The 24,205-nt window shown below is 32.5% G+C and overlaps 1 protein-coding gene and 1 pseudogene across 1 annotated transcript; both read left to right on the forward strand.

The window, feature by feature from the left end:
• Positions 1-14,066: 14,066 nt before the first annotated feature.
• Positions 14,067-14,984, forward strand: LOC141519636 (olfactory receptor 4P4-like; annotated as a pseudogene).
• Positions 14,985-21,306: 6,322 nt separating this feature from the next.
• Positions 21,307-22,236, forward strand: LOC141516965 (olfactory receptor 4P4-like). The gene has a single exon (XM_074227913.1). The coding sequence runs from the start codon at positions 21,307-21,309 to the stop codon at positions 22,234-22,236; it is 930 nt and encodes a 309-aa protein (XP_074084014.1).
• Positions 22,237-24,205: the final 1,969 nt, after the last annotated feature.

Genomic DNA, 24,205 nt, shown 5'->3' on the forward strand with positions numbered 1-24,205 from the left:
TTAATGAACAAAAATGCAAACAACGGTGGCTTAGCACTACCAGATCTAAAATTATATTATAAAGCATCAGTCATCAAAACTGTTTGGTATTGGCTAAGAAATAGAGTGGTGGACCAGTGGAATAGACCAGGTGTAAAAGCAGGAGAGGAGTATAGTAATTTGCTGTTTGATAAACCCAAAGAGTCCAGCCACTGGGATAAAAACTCCCTCTTTGATAAAAACTGCTGGGATAATTGGAAGTTAGTATGGAAGAAACTTAGATTAGACCAACACCTCACACCCTTTACCAACATAAGATCCAAATGGTTACAGGACATAGACATAAAAAACAATACTATAAGCAAATTAGAAGATCAAGGACTAGTCTACCTGTCAGATCTATGGAAAGCGGAGCAGTTTATGACTAAGGAAGAGTTGGAGAACATCACTAAAAACCGATTAGATGATTTCGATTACATTAAATTAAAAAGCTTTTGCACAGATAAAACCAATGTAATCAATAGCAAAAGAAAAGTAGTAAATTGGGAAACAATCTTTACAATTAATGATTCTGACAAAGGACTCATTTCTAAAATATACAGAGAACTGAGTCATATTTTTAAAACAAAAAGCCATTCCCTAATTGACAAATGGTCAAAGGATATGCAAAGGCAATTTACAGATGAGGAGATCAAAGCAATCCATAGCCATATGAAAAATTGCTCTAAATCATTAATTATTAGAGAAATGCAAATTAAAGATTCTCTGAGGTACCACCTCACACCTCTCAGATTGGCCAGTATGACAAGGAAGGATAATGATCATTGTTGGCAGGGATGTGGGAAATCTGGGACACTATTCCACTGTTGGTGGAGCTGTGAACTCATCCAACCCTTCTGGAGAGCTCTTTGGAACTATGCCCAAAGGGCAACAAAAATGTGCATACCCTTTGACACAGCAATACCACTACTGGGTCTATACCCTGAAGAGATGAGGAAAAAGGGTAAAAACATTACTTATACAAAAATATTTATAGCAGCCCTGTTTGTGGTGTCAAAGAATTGGAAATCCAGTAAATATCCTTCAATTGGGGAATGGTTTAGCAAACTGTGGTATATGTATGTCATGGAACACTACTGTTCTATTAGAAACCAGGAGGGATGGGATTTCAGGGAAACCTGGAGGGATTTGCATGAACTGATGCTGAGTGAGATGAGCAGAACCAGAAAAACACTGTACACCCTAACAGCAAAATGGGAGTGATGTTCAACCCTGAAGGACTTACGCATTCCATCAGTGCAACAATTGGGAACAATTGTGGGCTGTCTGCAAAGGAGAGTACCATCTGTATCCAGATAAGGAGCTGTGGAGCAGCTTTGTGGAACAAAGTACAATGACTATTCCATTTAATTTGGAAAAAAAAAACAGATATCTTATTGTCTGATCTGGTTACCTGTGAGAATTATGTTCTCTTTAAGGATATGATTTCTCTCCCATCACACCCAATTTGGAGCAAGGTACAGCATGGAAACAAAGTAAAGACTGACGGAGTGCTATCTGTGGGGTGGGGTTGGGGGGAAGGAAGCAAGATTGGGAGAAAATTGGAAAACTCAAATAATATCTTTAACAAAAAAAGACTGTATAAATGTTAAAAAAATAAATGTTTACATGAATAAATTAGAGAAAGTGGAAATCAATGAATTGAACCTGTAACTAAAAAATTAGAGAAAGAACAATTTAAACCCACCCCAATTAGATACCATATTAAGAATTCTAAAAATTAAAGGAAAAATTAATAAATTGAAAGCAAGACAAATATTGAAGAAATAAATGAAACCAGGAGTTGGTTTTACAAAAAAAAAACAATAAAATTGATAAACCTCTGGTCAATTTGTTAAAAAAAAGTTGCTAGTATCATAAATGAAAAAGTTGAACTCATCACTAATGAGGAAGAAATTAAAGTAATAATTCATAATTATTTTACCCAAATCTGTGTCAACAAATTTGATGATCTAAGTGAAATGGATGAATATTTACAAAAATATAAGTGGCCTGGATTAAATGAAAAGGAAATTAAATTCCTAAATAACTCTATCTCAGAAAAAGAAATTCAGCAAGTCATTATTTAACTCCATTAAAAAAACTCTTCAGGGCCAGAAATATTCACAAGTGAATTCTATTAAACATTTAGGTAACAATTGAGTACATTTGTATATACATTTTTTGAAAAAATAGTTTAAGACAGAACCCTGCCTAACTTTTTCTATGATACTAATATGGTGCTGATACCTAAGCCAGGAAGTCAAAACAGAGCAAGAAAATTATAGATCTATCTCCCTAATGAATATAGATACAAATATCTTAAATTAAATCATAGCAAAGCTATTACAACAAGTACTTACTAGGGTAATACACTATGACCGAGCAGGATTTAACCCAGAAATGCAGAGTTGGTTCAATATTAGGAAAACCTGTTAATATAATTAACTATATCAATAATAAACCTATCAGAAATCATATAATTATCTCAATAGATGCTGAAAAAATCTTTGACAAAATACAGCACACATTCTTCCTAAAAACCCTTGAGAACATTGGGATAAATGAATTGTTCCTTAAATGATTATTAGCAGTATCTGAAATCATCACCAAACATTATAAGCAATGAGAATGAGCTAGAGGCATTCCCAGTAATATCAGGTGTGAAACAAAGATCCCTATTATCACCACTATTATTCAATATTGTGTTAGAAATGTTAACTTCAGCAACAAGAGAAGACAAATAAATTGAATGAAATAGAATTGGGAAGGAAGAAACAACACTTTCACATTTTGCAGATGACATGATGCTATACCTAAGAAATCATCTAAAGATCTACTAGAAACAATTAGTAACTTTAGCAAAGTCATAGGATATAAAATAAAGCCTCATAAATCCTCAGCACTTCTATATATTACTGACAAGATACAACAGCAAGATCTAGAAAGAGAAATCTCATTCAAAGTAACTTCAGACAATACAAATTATTTTGGAGGCAACCTGCCAAGGCAGTCTCAGAAACTCTATGAAAATGACAAAACACTTATCACACAAATAAAATCAGATCTAAATAACTGAGCAAACAGCAATTGCTCATGGATAGACTGAGCTAAGATAATAAAAATGACAATTCTACCTAAACTTAAACTGCTTATTTGTGCCCTATCAATGAAAATTCCTTAAAACACTACTTTAAAGAGCTAAAAAAGTTGTATGTAAATTCATATGGAAAAATTAAAAAAATCAATAATTTCCATGGATTTAATGAAAAAAAGTGCAAAAGAAGGTGGCTTAGCCCTACCAAATCTAAAATTATAAAATCTCAAGCATCAGAACTTTCTGGTATTGGCTAAGAAATAGAGTGCTGTATCAGTGGAATAGACTAGGTGTAAAAGAGATAGCAGGAAATGATTATAGTAATTTGCTTTTTATTAAACCCAAGGAGTCCAGCTTGTGGGATAAAAATTCTTTCTTTGATAAAAACTGTTGGGAAAATTGAACGTTAGCATGGCAGAAATGTAGATTAGACCAACACTTCACACCATATACTAAGATAAGATCAAATTGGGTACAGGAATTAAACATAAAAGACAAGATTATAAACAAACTAGAAAACCATGGAGTAGTTTACCTTTCAGATATATAGAAAAGGGAGCAGGATATGACCAAGGGAGAGATGGAGAACATGATTTAAAACAAGGTAGATAACATCAATTATATTAAATTTAAACGCTTTTGCACAGACAAAACCACTGTAACCAAGATCGAAAGAAATGTAGTAAATTGTGAAACGATTTTTACAAGTATTTCTGACAAGAATTCATTTCTAAAATACACAGACAACTGAGTCAATTTTTTTAAAAAAACAAGCCATTCCCCAATTGACAAATGGTCAAAAACTATGAAGATGAGCAAATCAAAGCAATCCATACTCACATGAAAAATTGCTCTAAATCGTTACTTTTAGAGACAGGCCTATATGACCAGAAAGGAAAATAATCAATATTGGAAGGGATGTGGGTAATCTGGGGCACTAACACTTTGTTGGTGGAGCTGTGAACTGATCCAACCTTTCTGGAGAGCAATTTGGAATTATGCCCAAAGGGCAATAAAAATGTGCATACCCTTTGATCCAGCGATACCATTAATGGGTCTGTTCCCTGAAGTGATCATGAAAAAGGGTAAAAAGATCACTTTTAAAAAAAGTACTCATAGCATCTCTTTTTGTGGTGGCAAAGAACTGGAAATTAAGTGAATATACATCAACTGGGGAATGGCTGAACAAAGTGGCATTTGTGCAATATGGAACACTAATGTTCTATTAATAACAGGAGGTATGGAAATTCAGAGAAACCTGGAAGGATTTACATGAACTGATGCAGAACAAGTTGAACAGAAGCAGAATAACATTGTGCACCCTAACAGCAACATGGGGTTGATGATCAATCTTAATGGACTTGTTGATTTCATCAGTGCAACAATCAGGGACAATTTTAGAGTACCTGCGGTGAAGAATACCTTCTGTATCCAAAGAAAAAATTGTGGAGTTTAAAGAAAGACAAAAGACTATTACCTTCAATTTTAAAAGTTATATAATTTTACTATCTCATCTATTTTATTTTATTTTCTTTGGGATATGATTTTTCTCTCAAAACACTCAATTTTGATCAATGTAGAGCATGGAAACAATGTAAATACCATTGGACTGCCTTCTGTGTGTGGGGGGAAGTGAAATTAGTGGAAAAATTACAAAATTCATTAAAAATAAAAATAAAAAAAGACAAGAACAAAAAACAACTTGCTATAAATCCGCATCTCACACCCTTATATCAAAATAAAATCAAAATGGGTATAGGATTTAGACATAAAAAAACTAAAAAAATCTAATTTGGAGGGAAAAGTATAGCTAATCTCATGTTTTCTATTCTTTTGTTTTTGAGTTATGTTTTGATTTTTTTAATGAGGTATTGGAGTTGAATGATTTGGTTAGGATCAAATAGCTAGTAAGTGAAAAATGTCTGAGGCTAGATTTGAACTTCTGGACTCCACTGCTACTGTTCTATTCAATATGCCATCTATTTGAGCCACCCATATATTTTTTAGACATCTCTGTAACTTCCCTAGAGCTGTCATGACAGTATTTTTATTTTTATCTCTTTAAATAGTTCAGTTTAAGAGGATATGCAGTTAAGAGAGTCATTCATTTACAAATCTGACTTAGGTAAAAAATACCAGCACCTTGAAATTAAAAGAAATATATATTTCAGACTGTGATACAATAAAAATTACATATAATAAAAGGTCAGGAAAAGATAAACCAAGAACTAATTGAAAATTACATAACTTTACCTTAAATAAAATGGTTGGATCAAATAGCAAATAATAGAAATAGTCAATAATTATATCTATGAAAATGATAATAATGAAACATCATGCCAAAATTTATGGAATGCTGCAATGGCAGTTTTGAAGGGAAACTTGATATTTCTAAGAAAACCATTGATCTTATAAATAAAACTAAGAGTTAGTTTTATGGAAAAAAAAGCCAATAAAATAGACAAACTTCTGGTTAATCTGACTAAAAGAAGAAATAAGATAACCAAATTACCAGTATCAAGAATGAAAAGAATGAACTAACCAACAAAGAGGAGGAAATTAAAGAGAAAATTCAGAGCTACTTTGCCAAGCTATATGCCAATAAATTGGAAAATTTGAGTGAAATGAATGAATATTTACAAAAATACAAACTCCCCAGATTAACAGAAAAGGAAATAATTTGCTTAACCCCATTTCAGAAAAAAAAAAGAAATAGCAAAACCATCAATAAACTCCCTAAGAAAAAGTCTCCAAGTCCAGTTGGATTTACAAGTGAATTCTACCAAACATTTAAGCAACAATTAGTTAAGACAAAGAGACAGAGAAAGACAGAGACAGAGATAGAGACAGACAAAGAGTTCTATCAAACTCTTACTGCATGAAATTGGGGAAACAAATAAAAGAAAAGATGCTCTTAACTGTCAATGCGTTCCAATCAATTCTAATCAATTAATACTGATTAATCATATATAGCAGAGTAGCAGTTATGACTGATGAGCAATTGCTCCATAGGTAATGTGTTGCTGGAAAGAGAATATCAGATTCTTTTATAATATTTTATACCTGAATAACTTTTGCTGAATCCATTCATCTTCCTAGGTCATAGTTACTTTACCAAAAATAAATTTAAGAATAATTCATGTTTTAAATACTGTGAAATCAATTGTCATCTTCATTTCAACCTGCACTTTCATCACTATACTCACAAGTTGTGTAACTTTTCCCAGACAAACTTCCAAACGTTTCCAGACTTCTTTAAAGACCACTTTCTTAACAATGTGGTCTTAGGTCCTTTGAGAATGGATGAGAAAATAATGACATTATCTATTTTAATTACCAAGATTATGTATGATTTTTTTACATTGTAAGAACTTAATGCTTTTTTCATTAATCGATTCAATAATTTGTAAATTTGCTTTCATTTCCCCTTCTTAATATTCTGAATACATGCACACAAATACACAGACAAGGATTAATCCATAACAAACTAAGACGGAAATAAATAATATCACATCCATATTCTTCTACTAGAAATGAAACCAAATTATATTTTTCTAGTTTTTTTTTTTTTTTTTTTGCAAGGCAATGGGGTTGTGTCTTGCCCAAGGCCACACAGCTAGGTCATTGTTAAGTGTCTGAGGCTGGATTTGAACTCAGGTGCTCCTGACTCTAAGGCCGGTGCTCTATCCACTGCGCCCCCTAGCTTCCCCCAAAGTTATAATGTTTAAAATGGCATTTATTATGGACTTACTCTATGCAATTCCAGGGACAGATTCAAGGAGTCATAAAAATCTTCTTTAGATTGTTTCTGTTGAAATTCCAGAGGAATGAACTGAAAACAATATCTATATGTCTTGTACAGAATGCATGAAACCTTTCTTCGTCATTGTTATGGTTTTCTGTTGGATCTCAGAGGACAGAACCAGCAACAAGGACTTGATTTTATGGAAGACAAATTTTGGTTTTATGTGGAAGATTAGAATAACTTCCGAAATTGGATGGATTTGCCAAGGGCTGATGTGTCTCCAATCACCAATGTTTTCTTTTTTCTTTTTGTAAGTACATATTTTTCATAAAATATATTATCTTTACATATTGAGTTTTTTGCTATTATAGCAAATTAGTAAATATATAAAATATGACTAATTCAAATTTCTAAATGGTAGATATTGGTAGACCTAACTCACATAAATGAAATCATTTTGGAGTTTTATATACTATTTGTTAAAAGTGGAAAGCATTTGAAGACTAAAAAAATTGAGAACTGTGGAATCAATTTAAAAGTAACTACCTTGCATAATGTAATAACTGAACATAATGGAGATACAAGATGCTTTGATAGAAGTAGAGAGATTAAATAATTTCATATCTGGGAAGAAGGAATACCTTGAAGAAGGGTATTGTTTGAAGCTATAACATCATTTTCCTATATGAAAATACTTAGTGAGGACATTTCAGGAGTTGAGAATGTTGTCAATGAGTGATGTAAGATAAAAATGAAACAGTGACTGTGAACTCCCCACTTTGGTTAGCCCTAAAAATTGTATTTCCCCATCTACAAGATTCTCCTTAATTTGGGGGGGCCCAAAATATGAAAAAAAGTATTACATAACACTATTGAACTCAAGTTTATTGATCATGAAATTCAAGGACCTTCTTCTCATAACTTTCAGTCATCATTTGGGTAAATCTGTTGCATGTACACATGCTTAGACTGTACCATTTCATGAGTCTGAAGTACCAATTGTGTCCTCCTTCCAAATAAGTAACTTCTTTTTCATCACTAATTCTTCTTGCCTCATGCTGAAACATCATTTTGGCCACATAAATTCCAGTAGCCCTTTGCTCTTCAGTTCATATCTTGAATTCCCTCTGTAAATCAGGTCATTTTGTTGACTTACTTCTCATGGTTTCTTTGGCTGTGGCATTTTCAGTAGCGTTTACTCTTCTCCCAGCCAATCTGGAATTGTTTTCTCAATTGGAGGAGGAGCAAACTGACTTTCAGCAGCATGACTTCCATTCACTTTTGTACATTGGATCACTTTGAACTAGAATTCAGCACAATGCCAAAATCTTTTCAGAGCCATTTCTTGGCAGATTGTGGCAAAATATAACCTAATATACTGATATCAAACTTGAAACAAAGAGCACAAAGACAACAAGCCTGAGAAAGCAGGAAATGAAAAAAAAAATATCTGCAATCACCTTATAAGATGCTCCCAATTTTTAGACCCCAAATTTTTTGAAAAAGGTACATCTTATAAATTGGGAAATACTATATATGGCAGAGAATCCTTTGATTTAAAGTTGGAAATATAAAAGTGGAGGTAGATTGTGTAATGTGTTCTCTCAGAAAATAATCGGAGGCAATAGATGTGCTTTGAGTAAAGCAATAATGTAGGGATTCTTTAATAGCATACCTTCTTTCACTTTCACTTAAGACTAGGTCGTCCAAGTAAAGATGTCCCTGGGGTCAAGGTGTTCTTTGAATCAATAGTATTTCAAAGAGATTTTATAAGAACCCATGTTGCAAGTCTCATCTAAAAGTCAGCTGCCTCAACTAGATAAAAGCAAAAATATTTGTTGATATGAGAGAAATTTTTTATTGTAGAAAATTTTACAAGAAAAATATGACATATTAATGGTGAAAGTGGGTATCCATTTAGAACTGGTTGAGTATTATACTTCATGAAAATATACTTGAAGCTATCATGCCAACCTTGAGGCTCTTCCTTCCTAAATGTTTGACATGCAGTGGTTTGTTATGGTCCCCATATGATTTACAATAAGGACTTTGAAACATACTGTCTCCCCCATTCTCTACATTTTTCAGCTTTTAAATATATATTTTATATTTTTGGAGTTAAGACTTTAATACTTAGGGTACAATAAGCTTAATATTTCACTGTTATTCATATTTCTTTGTCTTTTGTTGCAGCATAAAATTACAGTAGCTTCATGAATTGCACATCAAAATGACCCATGTTGACATGTGGGTCAGCAAAGTCTGGAAACTTTTATTAAAACAACTTTGGTTAAACCATAATTTTTTCATTTTGTATTTATTAAATTGATTTTTTATTGTTAGTGCTAGAATTTAAATTTTTATTGAAATTTTATGAAATCAATATAGTCCGATGTCCAAATCCAGATGCACCATATTAAACTGTATTGGGGAAGTATTTAACAAAGTAAAACTAAAGTATAATGCACAGTAAGAGCCTTTTATTATGAGACCTGACTCTACCCCCTTCCTACACATGTCCTAAACTGATGTCATGGTGTGATTTAAAAGGATTAAACATTTCTAATTTCTTCTTCCCACCACTCTTCTTCAAAGAAGACAAAGACTCCTGCCAAGAAGGGGAAACAATTGTCAAATGTAAGAAATTTTCAGGAGTAAGGGAAACTATTTGGTGACACATACACCTTAAACAAAATTAAAAGAGCAAAATGGAAACTAATGGGAATTTAAACTAATGGGAATATAAACAAATGCCAATGGATAAAGTGACAAATGATTCTGTATAAAAGTGAGCATGTTTCCCTTTGGTATTAGCTTAACTGACTCAGATACAAAGAAAAGAATAAAGGAATGGTCTGTATATTTTCTGTGCCATCTAGGGTGGGAATAGATAGCAAAATTTAGCTGATACCTTTTGAACACAGACAAGAGCCAAAAAGGAAAAGAAAAAACAAACTGACTTCCCATGTATTAAAGTTTGTCTCTATACAATGAGACTGCAATTTGATAGGCTGCCTTGAAATGCCTCTCGTAATCTATCCCCTGATCCTACCCTTACCTTTAAATTCAGAGAATTGCTAAGCAAAAGATCTCTCAAAGGTTATTTTGTTGAAATTTTTGACACATTGTACATAACTTGTGTCTTTATTTGACATCAATAACTTCTTTTTCATCATTTCTCGATTCAACATTTCTCCTTGACACATTCTAGTGAATGCTCAGTGTCCTGAAGAAGATCTCTTCCTCTTTCAGGTGATGAAAGAATTTTTGAATGAATTGATTATACATCACACACCTTTTTTTAGACATTATCTTGATAAGTATCTAGATCGAAAGGATGGATGAGTCAGTAATAAAAACTTCATGACATAATGTCTCTTTTTGGATGAGATGACATCCTGAATGAATTAACTTTTTCATCTGGAGTAATGTAACTTCTTACCTATATACATATTCTTTCCATTGCATTCAGTCTTACATTGATTGCTATAGTCTGTATGATGCTGCTTACCTCAGAATACATTTTGGAAAATTTTATAACATATTTGCTGAAATTTCCTTTAATATGGATACAAGTTTGCTGCACATATTAAGGATTAAAACTTTTGTGTAGTCTTGACAATACAGTCTTTCCACTTATGGAGCCTTAGATGAGTCAAGAATTTTGTTTAGCTGAAATGTGAACAAAGATCCTTCATTAACCTTGGATCAATCAAAATTGGGAAACTGGATCATTTAACGTTCGACAATAGGAGGAATAAGTTTCATCTAATTTTGCAAAGTCTGTATCCTATTCAGCAGAATCACAATGCTCTCCTCAAGTAAACATTTCATGCAACAATAATGTGGCAAATATGTATTAAATGACTGTAATACATTGGTTATCAAGTGGTGTAAGTCAATGCCAGCAAAATCATGGAAAAAAATGAATGAAGGTGAAAGCACTGATAGATACTGTCTAAAAAATCCTAGTGATATTAAAGACTTTAAGGTAATAAATTTCAGAAAAATTGCCACTGTGGTTTAGCAAAAGGATTTTTTCCTATGGAAGTATTATATATAAAATCACAGTTGAACCAAGAACAAAGCACCAATAATTAATAAAAGATTGTATATATATATATATATATATATATATATATATCCTTGAGAGAAATTATTATTGTTCCACATTAATAACTAACTATTTATTTAATATCTCTTCTTTTCTTCCTATTTTTCTTGAAATTCTATTCCTGAAATGAGTTTCTGGAATTTTTAACTGACAAATATTCCTAGATCCTAAAGAACACAGTCATTAGTTAGTTGGAGGAATACAATTAGATGCCAATTATTTCATGAAGTATACATGTCTTTGAAAAATGCATAAAAATTCATTTCAATGAAACAATGAAATCACCTTTTGCCAAGTTGTTTTTTCCCATTAATTCGACAGCTTAACCACCTTTTCCAAAAAGCTCATGGGTTTTAGCTGTTTTTCTTCTTGAGTGAGAAACTACATTTCTCTCAATTCCTCAGCCACACTCCAGTCCCAGAAAAAAAAAAAAAAAGTTTAGTCATTCACTGAATATCAGACTTGGAAGGTCCTTTGATAAGAACTAACATGAATAAATATCTATTTGTTCAATCCTTCTCTAATTCATTTAATCACTCCTATTGTATCTCTTTTTTGTTCCTCACTGTGTCTCTTTTTTCATTTCTCTCTAACTCCTCTCTTTCTGTCTGTCTCTGATCTCTCTTTTTTCTCTCTGTCTCTCTGACTATCACTCTCTTGTTTTCTCTCTCCTCCTTTCTGTCTTCCTATTCTCTGTTGTCCTTTCCCACAATTTTCCTTCTCTCTCTCTCATTGTCTCTGTCCCTTTTTGTTCTTTATATACCCTACTATGACTGTCTCTTTAATGTAAATACAAAATCATAGGTTTGAATTAAAAGCAAATTGAATAAAACTTTGCTTTTCTACTTCATAGTTGTAGGAACATAAACAATCCTTCACTATATAGGATTTCAGATTACCCTTCTTTAAAATGAGAGATGTTGTACAAGAGTTCCCACAAGATTCCTTCTGACATAGATTCCTCTATTTCTTTCTGATAAATTAGAAATAATTTTTGTTTATAGACCACCTAGTTCATGGGTACTTTGCTTGTATCCATGGCGAGGTAAGTGTTAGGGTATGAAATGAAAAATGTACAAGTGTGGCTTAGATTCAAGTTATCTCGAGAAAGATGACTATAGCACATTCAGCGCCCTCATTAGAACAAGTCTCAGATCTCTGTAATCTTCTGAAATCTACAGTACATAGAATAAGAAATAAGGATTAGAAAATGACCACCAGAGTTGGAATGTCAAGCTCTGTGGTATTACTTCAATTGTATGTGTGTGACTGTGTGTGTGATTGTTAGAAAACTCTTTGCAAATATTTCTCCAAAATTAAGATAAAACAATTTAAAGTTTTCTTAATGAAAATAGGAAAATAGAAAATAAGGAAAATGGATGTTCAATTTTTGAAGGTCTTAGTAGGATTGACTTATTGCAATATAGAAGCAGTGAGTGACAGACATTTACTCAAAGGCTAATCAAAGTAAGACTAGAAAGGATGGTGGAATTTAAAAGAAAACAAAAAGGAAAAAAGAGAGGAATAGAAATCTTTACCTGCTGAAGAATAGTGGTAACATAAATCTCTATGTTTCAACTAAGAGGAGATTGTTAAAGACTTGAAAAGTGAAGGAACAGCACATTATTTCATTCTGCTCCTCAAAGCCAGGCTAGTCATGTTATCTCACCAATACTTCTGTTACCCCTATATTGAATGATTCCTATCTAATCTAGACATATCCTTTTTAGAAACCCCCACATTGTTTTCTCAGAGCCTTGAAAAATTATCTTTAACCTTTTTCTAGCAATTAAATTTTTGAGCTCAACTTAACATAATCATTGCACTTCTTTGTCAGCTCTGTGGTCTTTTTAATCTTCCTTCTTCCCCTGTGTTAATTTTTTTCATATTTTTGTTATCTGTAATGAGTTACAGATTGTTAACTAGTTGTGGAAGACAGGCAGGCACAAGAATAAGTTGAAAGTTATTTTATTTTTTGTATTTGGGGTTTTTTTGAAAAGCAATTGGTTTAAGTGATTTGCCCAAGGACACAAGCAAGGTAATTTTTTAAGTGTCTGAATCCTTATGTGAGCTCATGTCCTCCTGACTCCAGGGCTGGTGCTCTAGCCACTGTACCACCCAGCTGCGCCAATTATTTTATATTTAAATATATTTTCTCATTCATTTATATTTGATTTCCAAAAGACCCTTTCAAATAATTTTTGAATATCTTTCATCATATTGCCTTTTAAAGTTAATATTCCATTTTGCCTAAATATTGAGGTTTTTTATATATTTATTTGATAAATTAGAATAAATATATGTTTCCTTATTTTAACCAATATTGAATCAATTCATTAACTTTATCTTTGCCATGATTATGATGATAGAGTTAACCAGCTCTATTCTACTATTAAATGTATTAGTGGAAGTGAGAAAAATTTTAAGGATTGTTAAAATTGTTACATTAGATAAACATGAAGGGAATTGAGTGGTTTGGGCATGAATAATGTTGAGGTCTATAATTTTTCTTTCTTTTACAAAAATAGATTTGTGATTTTGTTTTTTGAATTATATGGTCATAAAATATTTTTGTAAGGTTTTGACGTTCACATTCATTTTTCCTTCCCTCCAATCCCTTGTTTCTTCCTTTGTGAATAATCTAATGTGGGTTATATATGTATATCTATATTAAACATTTCCATATCAACCAATTCCTTTCAAATTGTCTTTGATCATTGTATTACTGAGAAGAGTAAACCCATCATATTTGATTATCACCCAATGTTGCTTTTATTGCATACACTGTTATTCTGGTTCTAATGCAAGTTTTTCCAGACTTTTCTGATGTCTGGCTGCTCATGATTTATTACAGAACAATACGAATGTCTTCATTTTCAAAAAAATATACTTGGACCTAGGTAAAATATAAAACTTCTTTGATTTTCCCAAATTTAAAGGAATAGGATGCTCCAATTTAATCGAATGCTGCATAAATGAGAAATATAGGAATAAATTTTACATTGGCCTTGATGTGATGATAATTTATGATCTTCTTTGTGATTTCAGATGAATTACAATTCTCATGGATAGTTATAAGCTATTTGAAGTACATGGAAAGTCAAAACAATGTCACAGAATTTGTTTTTTTGGGACTTTTTGTGAATCAGGGTCTCAAAATGATATGTTTTGTAATCTTCTTGTTCTGTTATTTTATAATTTTGGGGGGGAACCTCATCATCTTTATCACCATCACATGTCGCCATCTGATCCACTGACCCATGTATTATTTTCTTTGTCATTTGTCCTTAATGGATCTAGCATATACACCCACTGTAGTCCCTCGATTCATCAGGGATACAATGGCTAAGGAAAAAAAAAACATATCCTTTACTAGTTGTATGACTCAACTCTTCATGGTTCATTTCCTAGTTGTCATTAAGACATTCATCTTGGTGTCCACAGCCTTTGATCACTATGTTGCCATTTGTAAACCCTTACATTACATGATCATAGTGAATCAAAACAGATGTAATATCATGATCATGATTGCATGGGGTGTGGCATTTTTACATGCCATTATCCAGATGCTCATGGTTGCAAGGTTCCCATTTTGTGGTCCTAATCAAATAGATCACTATATATGTGATGTCAAACCACTCTTGAAACTTGTTTGTGCAGACACACATATTGCTGACATCTTAGTCATCGCTAATTCTGGTATGATTGTGTTAATTGCCTTTCTTATATTGGTGGCATCTTATATTGTCATATTATACAATCTTAGAAATCATTCATCGGAAGGTCGTCACAAAGCCCTCTCCACTTGTGGTTCCCATGTCACGGTGGTTGTTCTTTTCTTTGTACCATGTATTTCCACTTATATCCAACCTCCCAGTGTCAGTGTAAATGATAAGGAGTTTTCCATGTTTTATACTGGTATTGGACCCATGCTGAACCCTTTAATCTACACCCTGAGAAATTCAGAGATGAAGAATGCCATGCAGAAGGTGTGGTCAAAAATATCATGATATTTAAATAAAAATATGACTTTTAATTTAATTGTTTTTCCTCCTTGGTGCATCAATGTATAGTGTATCACCAAACTTATATAGATGAGCATTCTTTTTTCTTTTAGATCATCAATCCAATGTGAAAACAAATGATACATTTCTTTTTATCAAACATTGCACAGTGTTGATAGTTAGCACCAGGCTTTGTATAATTTAGTCACTTCATAATTAGCATTTGATGGAAATGATGAACAGAAAGAATAATCTATAATTTTTTTTTCTTTTCTTACATGACACAATATTCTTAACTCAGAATCTTTCCCTCTTCAAGTAATGGCAAAGGGACATGTTCTTTCTCAACTTTGAAATAACCAAAATTTTTCATTGATAGTTAAGTACTCAGTCAAATTCACAATTAATTCTAAATTCATATTCTTGTTTGTCCATATGCATAGCACTTGGGCTACACATATGGATGAAAAGAAATATAGCCCTTGTCTTCCAAGAGGAAAGCTAATGATGAAAAACAACATACAAAATAGAGGTAGGAAATGCAAAGGGAATAAGGCAGAGGTAAGAAAAGAAATTAAAACCATAAAGAGCAGAGTTTAGATTTAAGTCATTGAGTAAAAATGACTAGCTTGAATACATTAAAGGGAATGTTGAAATAGGAACTAGCCATTAAAAAAAGGGATTGCAATGTCTTCCAGGATGAGAAGTCAAAGAATATAGAGAAAAAAGGGCTTACTTAAATGAGAAATGGGATTTCCAATCTGTTATTCTTTGCTTTTTGTCATTGAAGAAAAGAAATACAAAAGATAATTTCTTGTGTCCCTTTTCTCTTCTAATTAATGTAAATGTATCCTTTCAAAAGAAATTCCCTACATTTAAAAAATGCTATTAGAATTTCCGGTTCTAACTTTCCCTTTAGAATGAATGAACAAAGTCAATAAGTTGTCTAATGGATTCTGGATTTATAATGTTAATTATACCACAGATATTTACTATGATTGTGACTCTATGCATCTTAAATTCATCACTGTCATCATCATCATGATCCTCATCATCACCATAATTATCATCATTTTATAAGAAATATCAATTCAATTCCTCAAAATGAGACCCTAAAAAAAAATTAACTCATCTCATGAGGAACAAGCTAGAGTTTCAAATTCTTGTCTTGAGAACAATTTTAAACTCATATAAACACGTACACACACACACACACACACACACACACACACACACACACAGACACAAAATCCAAATTAAAAACCATGGACAAAATATAGATTAAAATGAGGTAATATGCAGTAGTAGTATCTCTTTTTTCTTTCACAGTAGAAATTTTTCCTTCATAATTATGAGTATATACTGAGGGAAAAAAAGTGATAAAAAGTGCCTCACTTTTACACCTTTTATCTCTGCACAAAATATATAGGGATATTATAAAGTGGAACAGGAATAATCAAATCATTTCTTGTCCTTCCCAAATACTGGTGTTATCCTTTGATTAATAGGGGGTAAAACATCAGTCATGCTTCGTCTTTTAAAAAGATATACCTCCTTTCCCCCCTTACTCTTAGTATTCTACTACACTGCTTTCCTTCATGTATTTAATAGGCAGCAAGACCTTTGAGGGCATGGAATTCATAATAAGGAGCAGAAAAGAAGAGATAACTCTATAAATATTCTTCAAGAATTTTTTCAGTTTCTTACAATAGTAGATTGGCTGGCTCATTTACTTTAAATCCATCTTCACCTGGGTCAATGCTGCTTTCATTGTCTTTATTTGGATCAGCAGCCTTTGAAATTGACTAGACTCTTTTATTCTAGCACATATGACTATTTTCATATGGCCAATTAAGTGATATTTCTTTCCTATTTTGGCAAAACCATTCTTTCTTCTACTTTCCATTTTTTTCTATAACATTCTACCACAAACAGTACAAACTGAGAGGAGTGGGGAGTGAATTGATTTGAGAATGTTTAATAGTCATTAATAGTTTCCTAACAGAGCCTGTAGTGAGGAGAAATGTAAGCTAATTCTAGAAAAGAAGGGGCATGAAGAATTGCATGTGTTCTTAAGCAATTTGTAATTTGAATGCTGCTAAATAGGTAATAAGGAGTCATTGAAATACTATAAGTAAAAAATGAAAAAATATTATGATATAGGTAGGATTCCTTTGATAATAAACAGCAGATTGTAAGAATGATGGAAGAAACCAAAAACTTATTAGTATGCTATTGAATGACTCCAAATATAATGACTACTAATGCTCTGATGAGCAAATCTCTGTAAAATCTCTGAATTCACTAGAATTTCAAAGATTACATAGACATTTTTTAGTTATTGATTGTATGTGAGAGGTATGATAGAAAAATCAATAAGAAAAATAGAATAAAGAAACATAAAGGAAAGCAATTTACAAAAATACCCAAAGTTATTACTTATTATTATTATTAAAATGAAGTTCTTTGGGATAGAATAATATGTCTTATTTTGCACAGTTTGGCTATGAGATGCCAAAGGAATGTCAAAAGGGAAATTGAAAATATGCTTTTGAAGTTTTAGGTATGACCTACAGGTGACAGAATAGAATTGGGAAGAATTTATTACACTTTCCAGTAAAAAAGAAAAGTTAATATTCAAACCAGAATATTAGATGATAATGGGAAAAAGTGTTTAAAGAGGAGAAAGGGGAAAAATCATTAAAAATTTCAAATTAGGAGAAAGAGAAATCAGAAGAGAATCTAAACCTATGAATAACATAAAGACAAAACTGAGAGAAAGGAGTTTAACAGCATTGAGTACTGGGTGCAAGATGCACTCACTCATTCAACCTAGCATGTATTATGCCTTTATTATGTGCCAGTCATTTTCTTAACTTTTGAAGATGTGAAGAAAGGTAAAAATTCTCCTTCATTTCATCAAACCCTTATCCAAATGAGGGAAATATTAGAAAAATAACTATGTTAAAATAAGATATTTAGAGAATAAATTTGGGTTTGTGACAAAGGATGTGGAAAGAGAAATAGCAGGAAAAACAAGGAGACTTAGGAGAAATTTCTTGCAGAAAGTCCAAAAATTGATAATACTTTTATTAATCCAGAAAATCTAGGAGACAGAGATAAGGGAAGTGAGATTTCTAGGCACAGAATATTCTATGAATATTCTCAATGTTGATGGAGTGATCTGTGGGAAGAATAGAAAAGAATACAATGTCACTCATCAGAGTACTTAGAGGGGGAAAAAGGACTAGGCTGTAAGATTCTTTAAACATTAAAGAGAAAATTTTTCTATAGCATGATAGAAATGCAATTTAATTTTATTGAATAGGACTTGCTTATCTATAAACGTATTTTAGGCCAGTCAAATTAATAAATAGATTTGAGTAAAATAATATTTTTATGAAGGAAAACAACAAAAGTGCTATCTCAATCTTCTAGAGAAGAGTTAATGAAGGATTGCACTATTATATTTGAAATATAAGAGGAAAGTAGGTGATATATAAAAAGAGATTTTGGGAAAATAGCAAAACGTAGGAATTGAGTAGATATTAGAGATTTGGGGGTAGAGAGCAAAATTAGAGAGAAGTACACAATACTCAAATTGAAAGAATAGTCAAAGTGAATCTGACATTGTCTTTAAAAGTCAGAGGGGCAATTTCATATTATATTTATCATATTTTTTAAAAATAAGTTGGAAATGATTAAAGATTTCTGCTCAAAGGAATGGTATTCTGCAAATTATGCTTTGGAGTCGTGTGAAGAGTGTATTATAGAGGGGAGAGTGCACTCAGGAACCTTCATTTACAGCTACTGCAGGAAGAGATGATAAAGTTAATAATTGGGTGTCTGTGCTATGAGTAGGAAAATGTGACCTGATGAAAAAAAGTTGAGTGTCTAGAATTGACAAGATTTGGCAAATTATCCTAGGGACAGGATTAGAAAGATAAAGAATCAAGAGACAGACAGTGAAAATGAGGTAATAAGGAAATGCTTTGGGCAATAGGGAAATTTACAAAGAAGACTAGTTTAGGGCAAAAAGTAAATAATTTTGTAGGACATATTTTGTATGACTTGTCCTTAGGAAATTAAAGTAGAATTATCCAACATTCGAAAGGAAAAGATATATTTTAGATGAGGAAAGTTACATAATAAATTTGCAAAATTGAAAGCAATTTACATCAAGTCTATAGATAGAAACATCTATGGTATTAGAAAATATTACCATGTTAATAAATGCAAATAAAGAAAAGAAAATTGTTTAAAATATGAAACATAATATCTGCATGGAGAAATAGGGGTATTGCCAAGGAAATACAGATTTGATTGCAGTTTAGGCAAGGAAAGCAGCACACTATATCCTCTTTGGGGATATTTTTCAGTGTTTGTCTCTGATTGTCTGTCTCTGTCTCTGTCTCTTTGTTGTGCTGGTAGTGATGGTGCTCTGTGTGTGTGTGTGTGTGTGTGTGTGTGTGTGTGTGTGTGTGTGTGTCTGTGTTTGAAAAAGAGACAGACATAGAAATAGACAAAGAGAAGAGACAGAGACAGAGAGAGAGAGAGAGAGAGAGAGAGAGAGAGAGAGAGAGAGAGAGAGAGAGAGAGAGAGAGAGAGAGAGAGAGAGAGAGAGAGAGAGAGAGAGAGAGAGAGGAAGAAGAAGGAGGAGGAGAGATTAAAGGGAAAGAGGAGAGACAGGGAGAGAAGGAAGAAAGGGAGACGGGAGAAAATTAAGAACATGAAGAAATAGAAGAAGATAAAAAGTGGAGATTTCCCTGAGAACTTCTTAATGTTTTCTCAGGTGTCACATTTATTTTTAGAATTCCCTCCAATACTGGAGGCATAAGTTTTGTGCAGTTTCAATATTCAATGAAGACTATTTAGTAAAAACTGACAAGAAGGGAGTGAAAGACAAAGTACAATTTCTATTCACTGATGTTAGTACTAATGAAGAAGCCTAATTATAACTGAAAAGTAAAAGACTAAAGTGATTTCCCTAAGCAGCAAAATTTGCTTTTGGTTGATAATCATCTATATGTTGGTCTGCTTTGTAAATCCTCTTGGGGTCCATCTTCCTGGCTTCTACTGTAACTTTAAATTTACTTAATGCACAGAAAGCCTTTCCTGGAAAGTTCTTTACTTGTAAAGATTAATGAGGAGACAGAGTTTCCAAATGACCAACTGACATTTTTCAGAACTTTGGTCTAGATGGAGAGGGTCTGTCTATAGAACATTAACCCAAATTTCCATCCAAAATAGTTAGAAACACAGCAAAAAAAATTACCTTATTTTCAAGTGAGGAAAACCCTTTTGGACAGATATTCATATTTGTGTTGGACCACAAAGATCTAAATCTATCACCAATACTTCCTCAGGTATCAATCAAATTTTTCAATTGTTATCTTAAGGTTCATATAATGCAAGATAATTTAAGTTGTTGCTTATTTAATTTGATTTCTATATATTTATTTGCAGTGCTTTGAGTCCTGGATTTTTCCTTTTTTAGGGGTGGATTTGTCCTGGAAAACCTTTGGATGTCAGGGAACACTTGAGGACCCATAAGAATAATGTTGTTAAATACTTAAAAACAATTCATAAGATCTCTCCCGGGTATCCAGTATCTCTTTTCTATCCTTAGTATCATTCTGCTATCAGAATTACCTAAATTTTACTTTTTATGAATAGATTTATGTATATTTCCTCTAATATCATTGTGTGGTCATATTAAATTTTCAAAGCAATTTAATAATGCTGGGAGAGGACTTCAATTTCTCTTACATTTTGCTTGCCCCTTTACCCTTCTCCAACTCTTTCACTTCATTCATAGGTACAATGATGAGTAGAAAAAATATGTGACTAATTAGGATGACATGATTAAAGTGCTACCTAAAACTGTTGTGTGATGAAGAAATGTAATATTTTATAGATTATGGTTTATTATTCTCAAAATACATTTTTTAGGGAAAATGCTAGATGTAAGTTCAAAACACCACCTAATTGTAGAAAATTGCAATGCCTTTAGAATTGATGGGTTTTTTTAAAAAGCAAAATATATCAATAAATTTTATTGTTAAAGAAGGAACTCTTGGAAGGACAATGAATTTTAGAAATTTTTATATGGCATGGATAGTATTGAGCATCTTTAATCCTTTATTTAAAAATGTTTAAAAAATGAAGTCAAATTGAGGAACACAAATTGAGTTTCAGTACTAATATTCAAAGATTTGATTTTACTTTCCCAAAAATTATGCATGTGATATTAATTAGACTTTATCATGTAACTTCATATTTTCAGGTTTATTAAACATCTGGACAGGAATTTCTTACTCTCTGTCTATGGAAAAGCACAATAATGCCACTGAATTTATCCTCTTGGGACTTCTTATGAACGAAGAAATGAAGGTAACATGTTTTGCCATTTTCACAGTCTGTTACTTATCAATTTTTCTGGGGAACTTTATTGTCTTCATCACCATCACATACAGCCATCTGATACAGCAACCTATGTACTACTTTCTTTGGCATTTGTCCTTCATTGATCCATGCTTTACTTCTACCACAGCTCCTAGAATGATCAGTGACTTAATTGACTCAGATAACACTATCTCTTATAATTGCTGCATGACTCAGATTTTTAGTTTTCACTTACTGGGCGGTTTGGAAATGTTCATTCTGGTGTTAATGGCCTTTGATCGCTATGTCGCCATCTGTAAACCCTTACACTACATGATAATTATTAACAGGCAGAGATGTAACATGCTGATCGTACTTGCATGGCTGGTGGCATTTTGGCACTCTGTGGCCCAGCTTTTCTTGATCCTCAGGTTACCTTTCTGTGGGTCTAATCAAGTAGATCATTACATGTGTGACTCAAAAGCCCTCATAAAGCTCGCCTGCACAGACACACATCTTGCTAGTACTTTAGTCATTGCTAACACTGGGGTGATTGTTCTGGTAACCTTTCTTGTTTTGTTGGCATCTTACATCATCATATTGTATCATCTTAGGAACCATTCATCTGAAGGTCGGCGGAAAGCTCTCTCCACCTGTGTTTCCCATGTCTTGGTGGTTGTTTTGTTTTTGGTACCAGCCATCTTCACCTATGTACCACCACCTAGTATTCTAGATAATGACAAAGAGTTCTCAGTGTTTTACACAGTGATTGCACCTATGTTGAACCCTCTTATCTATACACTTAGAAATGCAGAAATGAAGAATGCAATGAGAAAGGTATGGTGTAGAAAACTGGATTTCTTATTTAAATAAAACTGGAGAATATCAGTGGTTATTTATTTTTAATTTTATATGCAGTTAACTAAGACATAAACATTTCTATCACAAAATGTTCAGCAATGAACAGTACCTGACTACTGAGATCTTGAATACCAAGAAATGAAATGTTATATATTTTTTTGCCTTTTCCAGGGTTCTTCTAAATCCCTAATGAGACTTTAAATATCTAGGTTTATTGAAGCAATTGGCTCTTTTCCATTTAACTATTTTCACCAATGTGTCTTCTATCCACATACACTCCAGTTCTATTAAAGTATTAGGGATTAGACTGTATTAATGAAGAGATATAATAATAAATGAATAAATATTTATCTTGAACACTTTTTTCCTCTGGAAAGGGGAATGAAAGTATTCTCATGAATGAGCTCAGTTGTGATACAGCACATTCCTAGTTTCAAATTCAATCCCTCTAATAGACTAAAGTACCTGTCACCTTCACTTCTTGGCTCTTCCCTCCTAGACTGGCTCAGTGCAACACCTTATCTGAATTCTAATTTATATTTCAACTTGCTTAAAAGATCTATGTTGATTTAGAGGTTACTCCCTATATCTACAAAATGAGATCAAATGAAGCAGAAAATCATAAATCCCCTTCCTTCATTTCTCAGGGTCACAAGGTAAAAGTGACAACCAGAAAAGGAAGACCATCTTCTTGAATCAATGATTTACTTAGTTCATGGTGGCCATGAGAAAGGTTCATCCTCTCTGAAAAAACCAAGCCAAGGAAAAAAATAACTATGCCATTCCCCCTTGTTTTACATGTAACATGTTCCAGCTTTTAGGATGTAGCATGTTCTATTTTTTCAGCCATTCATTGGGAATAACTCCAACCTATGTGAAAGAGCAATCAAGAGGAGTAGGCATTTTAATGGTAGGCTGTTTCAATATGTTACTTACTAGCTTTCATTAAATTGTAAAAACTCATGCTATCCTCCAAAAAAACAGTTATTCTGATGTTTTAAATCAATTGTCCCCTTTAAAGTCTATATAACGCTTCTATAGAACAGACATTTAATAAATGGAAATTATATGCCACTGAGAGAGATTGGCAATCTGCCTTTTCCCCCCACTATTATCAATTCAACCTGTCAAATCTAAGATACTTTTCCATGCAATGATCAGTAATGTTTACTGACAAGGCTAACATTAGTTAAAACTGTGCATTCATCAATTTTCCATTCATGTTGTTTAGCTTTCCCGTATAAACATCACCCTGTCATTTTATTTCCTCTTCAACAATCAATATATTCCAACTGTTGCTTTCTCTGATCCCTATTCTCTCGCTCTAATATTTATCAGTAACACTTTTAAGATGCATGTACGTAGATTTTAAGGTCTTTCGCATAAGTCAATGCCTACTAATATCTTTTAGTTATGTTCCAAGAGAAAAGGGATAATCTCAGAATTATATAACCAGATTAAAAGGAAGGTAATTTATAATGCTGTTAAGTGATCTCAGGACGAGTCCTTTCCTGTGTTTTGATTTTTATAAGTATCTTGGAGAAATGAATACTTTATTTTTACCAACAGATTCAAGGTTAGGAGAGGAATAAATGGATCCTAGTCTGTTCCTTGTATTTCAAGGAAAGAAAAAAATACTTTTACAGTCAATAAACATTTATTAGTTTCTATTTTATTCTAAGCAAGGAAATAAGCAGGGAGGAAACAAAAATAAACACAAGATATTACCATCTAAGTGATCTCACACTCTAATGGAGGAGACATCAAGTAAAGATATATCAAAAAACAAGCTCTACAGGAGATTAAATAACAAATAAATAAGAGAAGGTTTTAGGAAATTGTTCATTTCAAGGAGCTATTTTATTTGGGATTTGAAGGAATTCAGGAAAGGTAAAAAGAAAATATGAGAAGGGAGAGCATTTAGAAAAGATGCCCAGAGCTGACGTAAGGGGGGTCTTTTTTGAGAGATTGCAAGGAGGCC

The sequence above is a fragment of the Macrotis lagotis genome, chromosome 3, assembly GCF_037893015.1.
Source record: "Macrotis lagotis isolate mMagLag1 chromosome 3, bilby.v1.9.chrom.fasta, whole genome shotgun sequence".
NCBI classification, from domain to species: Eukaryota; Metazoa; Chordata; class Mammalia; order Peramelemorphia; family Peramelidae; genus Macrotis; species Macrotis lagotis.

Excerpts from the sequence above, each read along its gene's own strand:
- LOC141516965 (XM_074227913.1), top strand. The coding sequence starts at position 21,307 with ATGGAAAAGCACAATAATGCCACTGAATTTATCCTCTTGGGACTTCTT.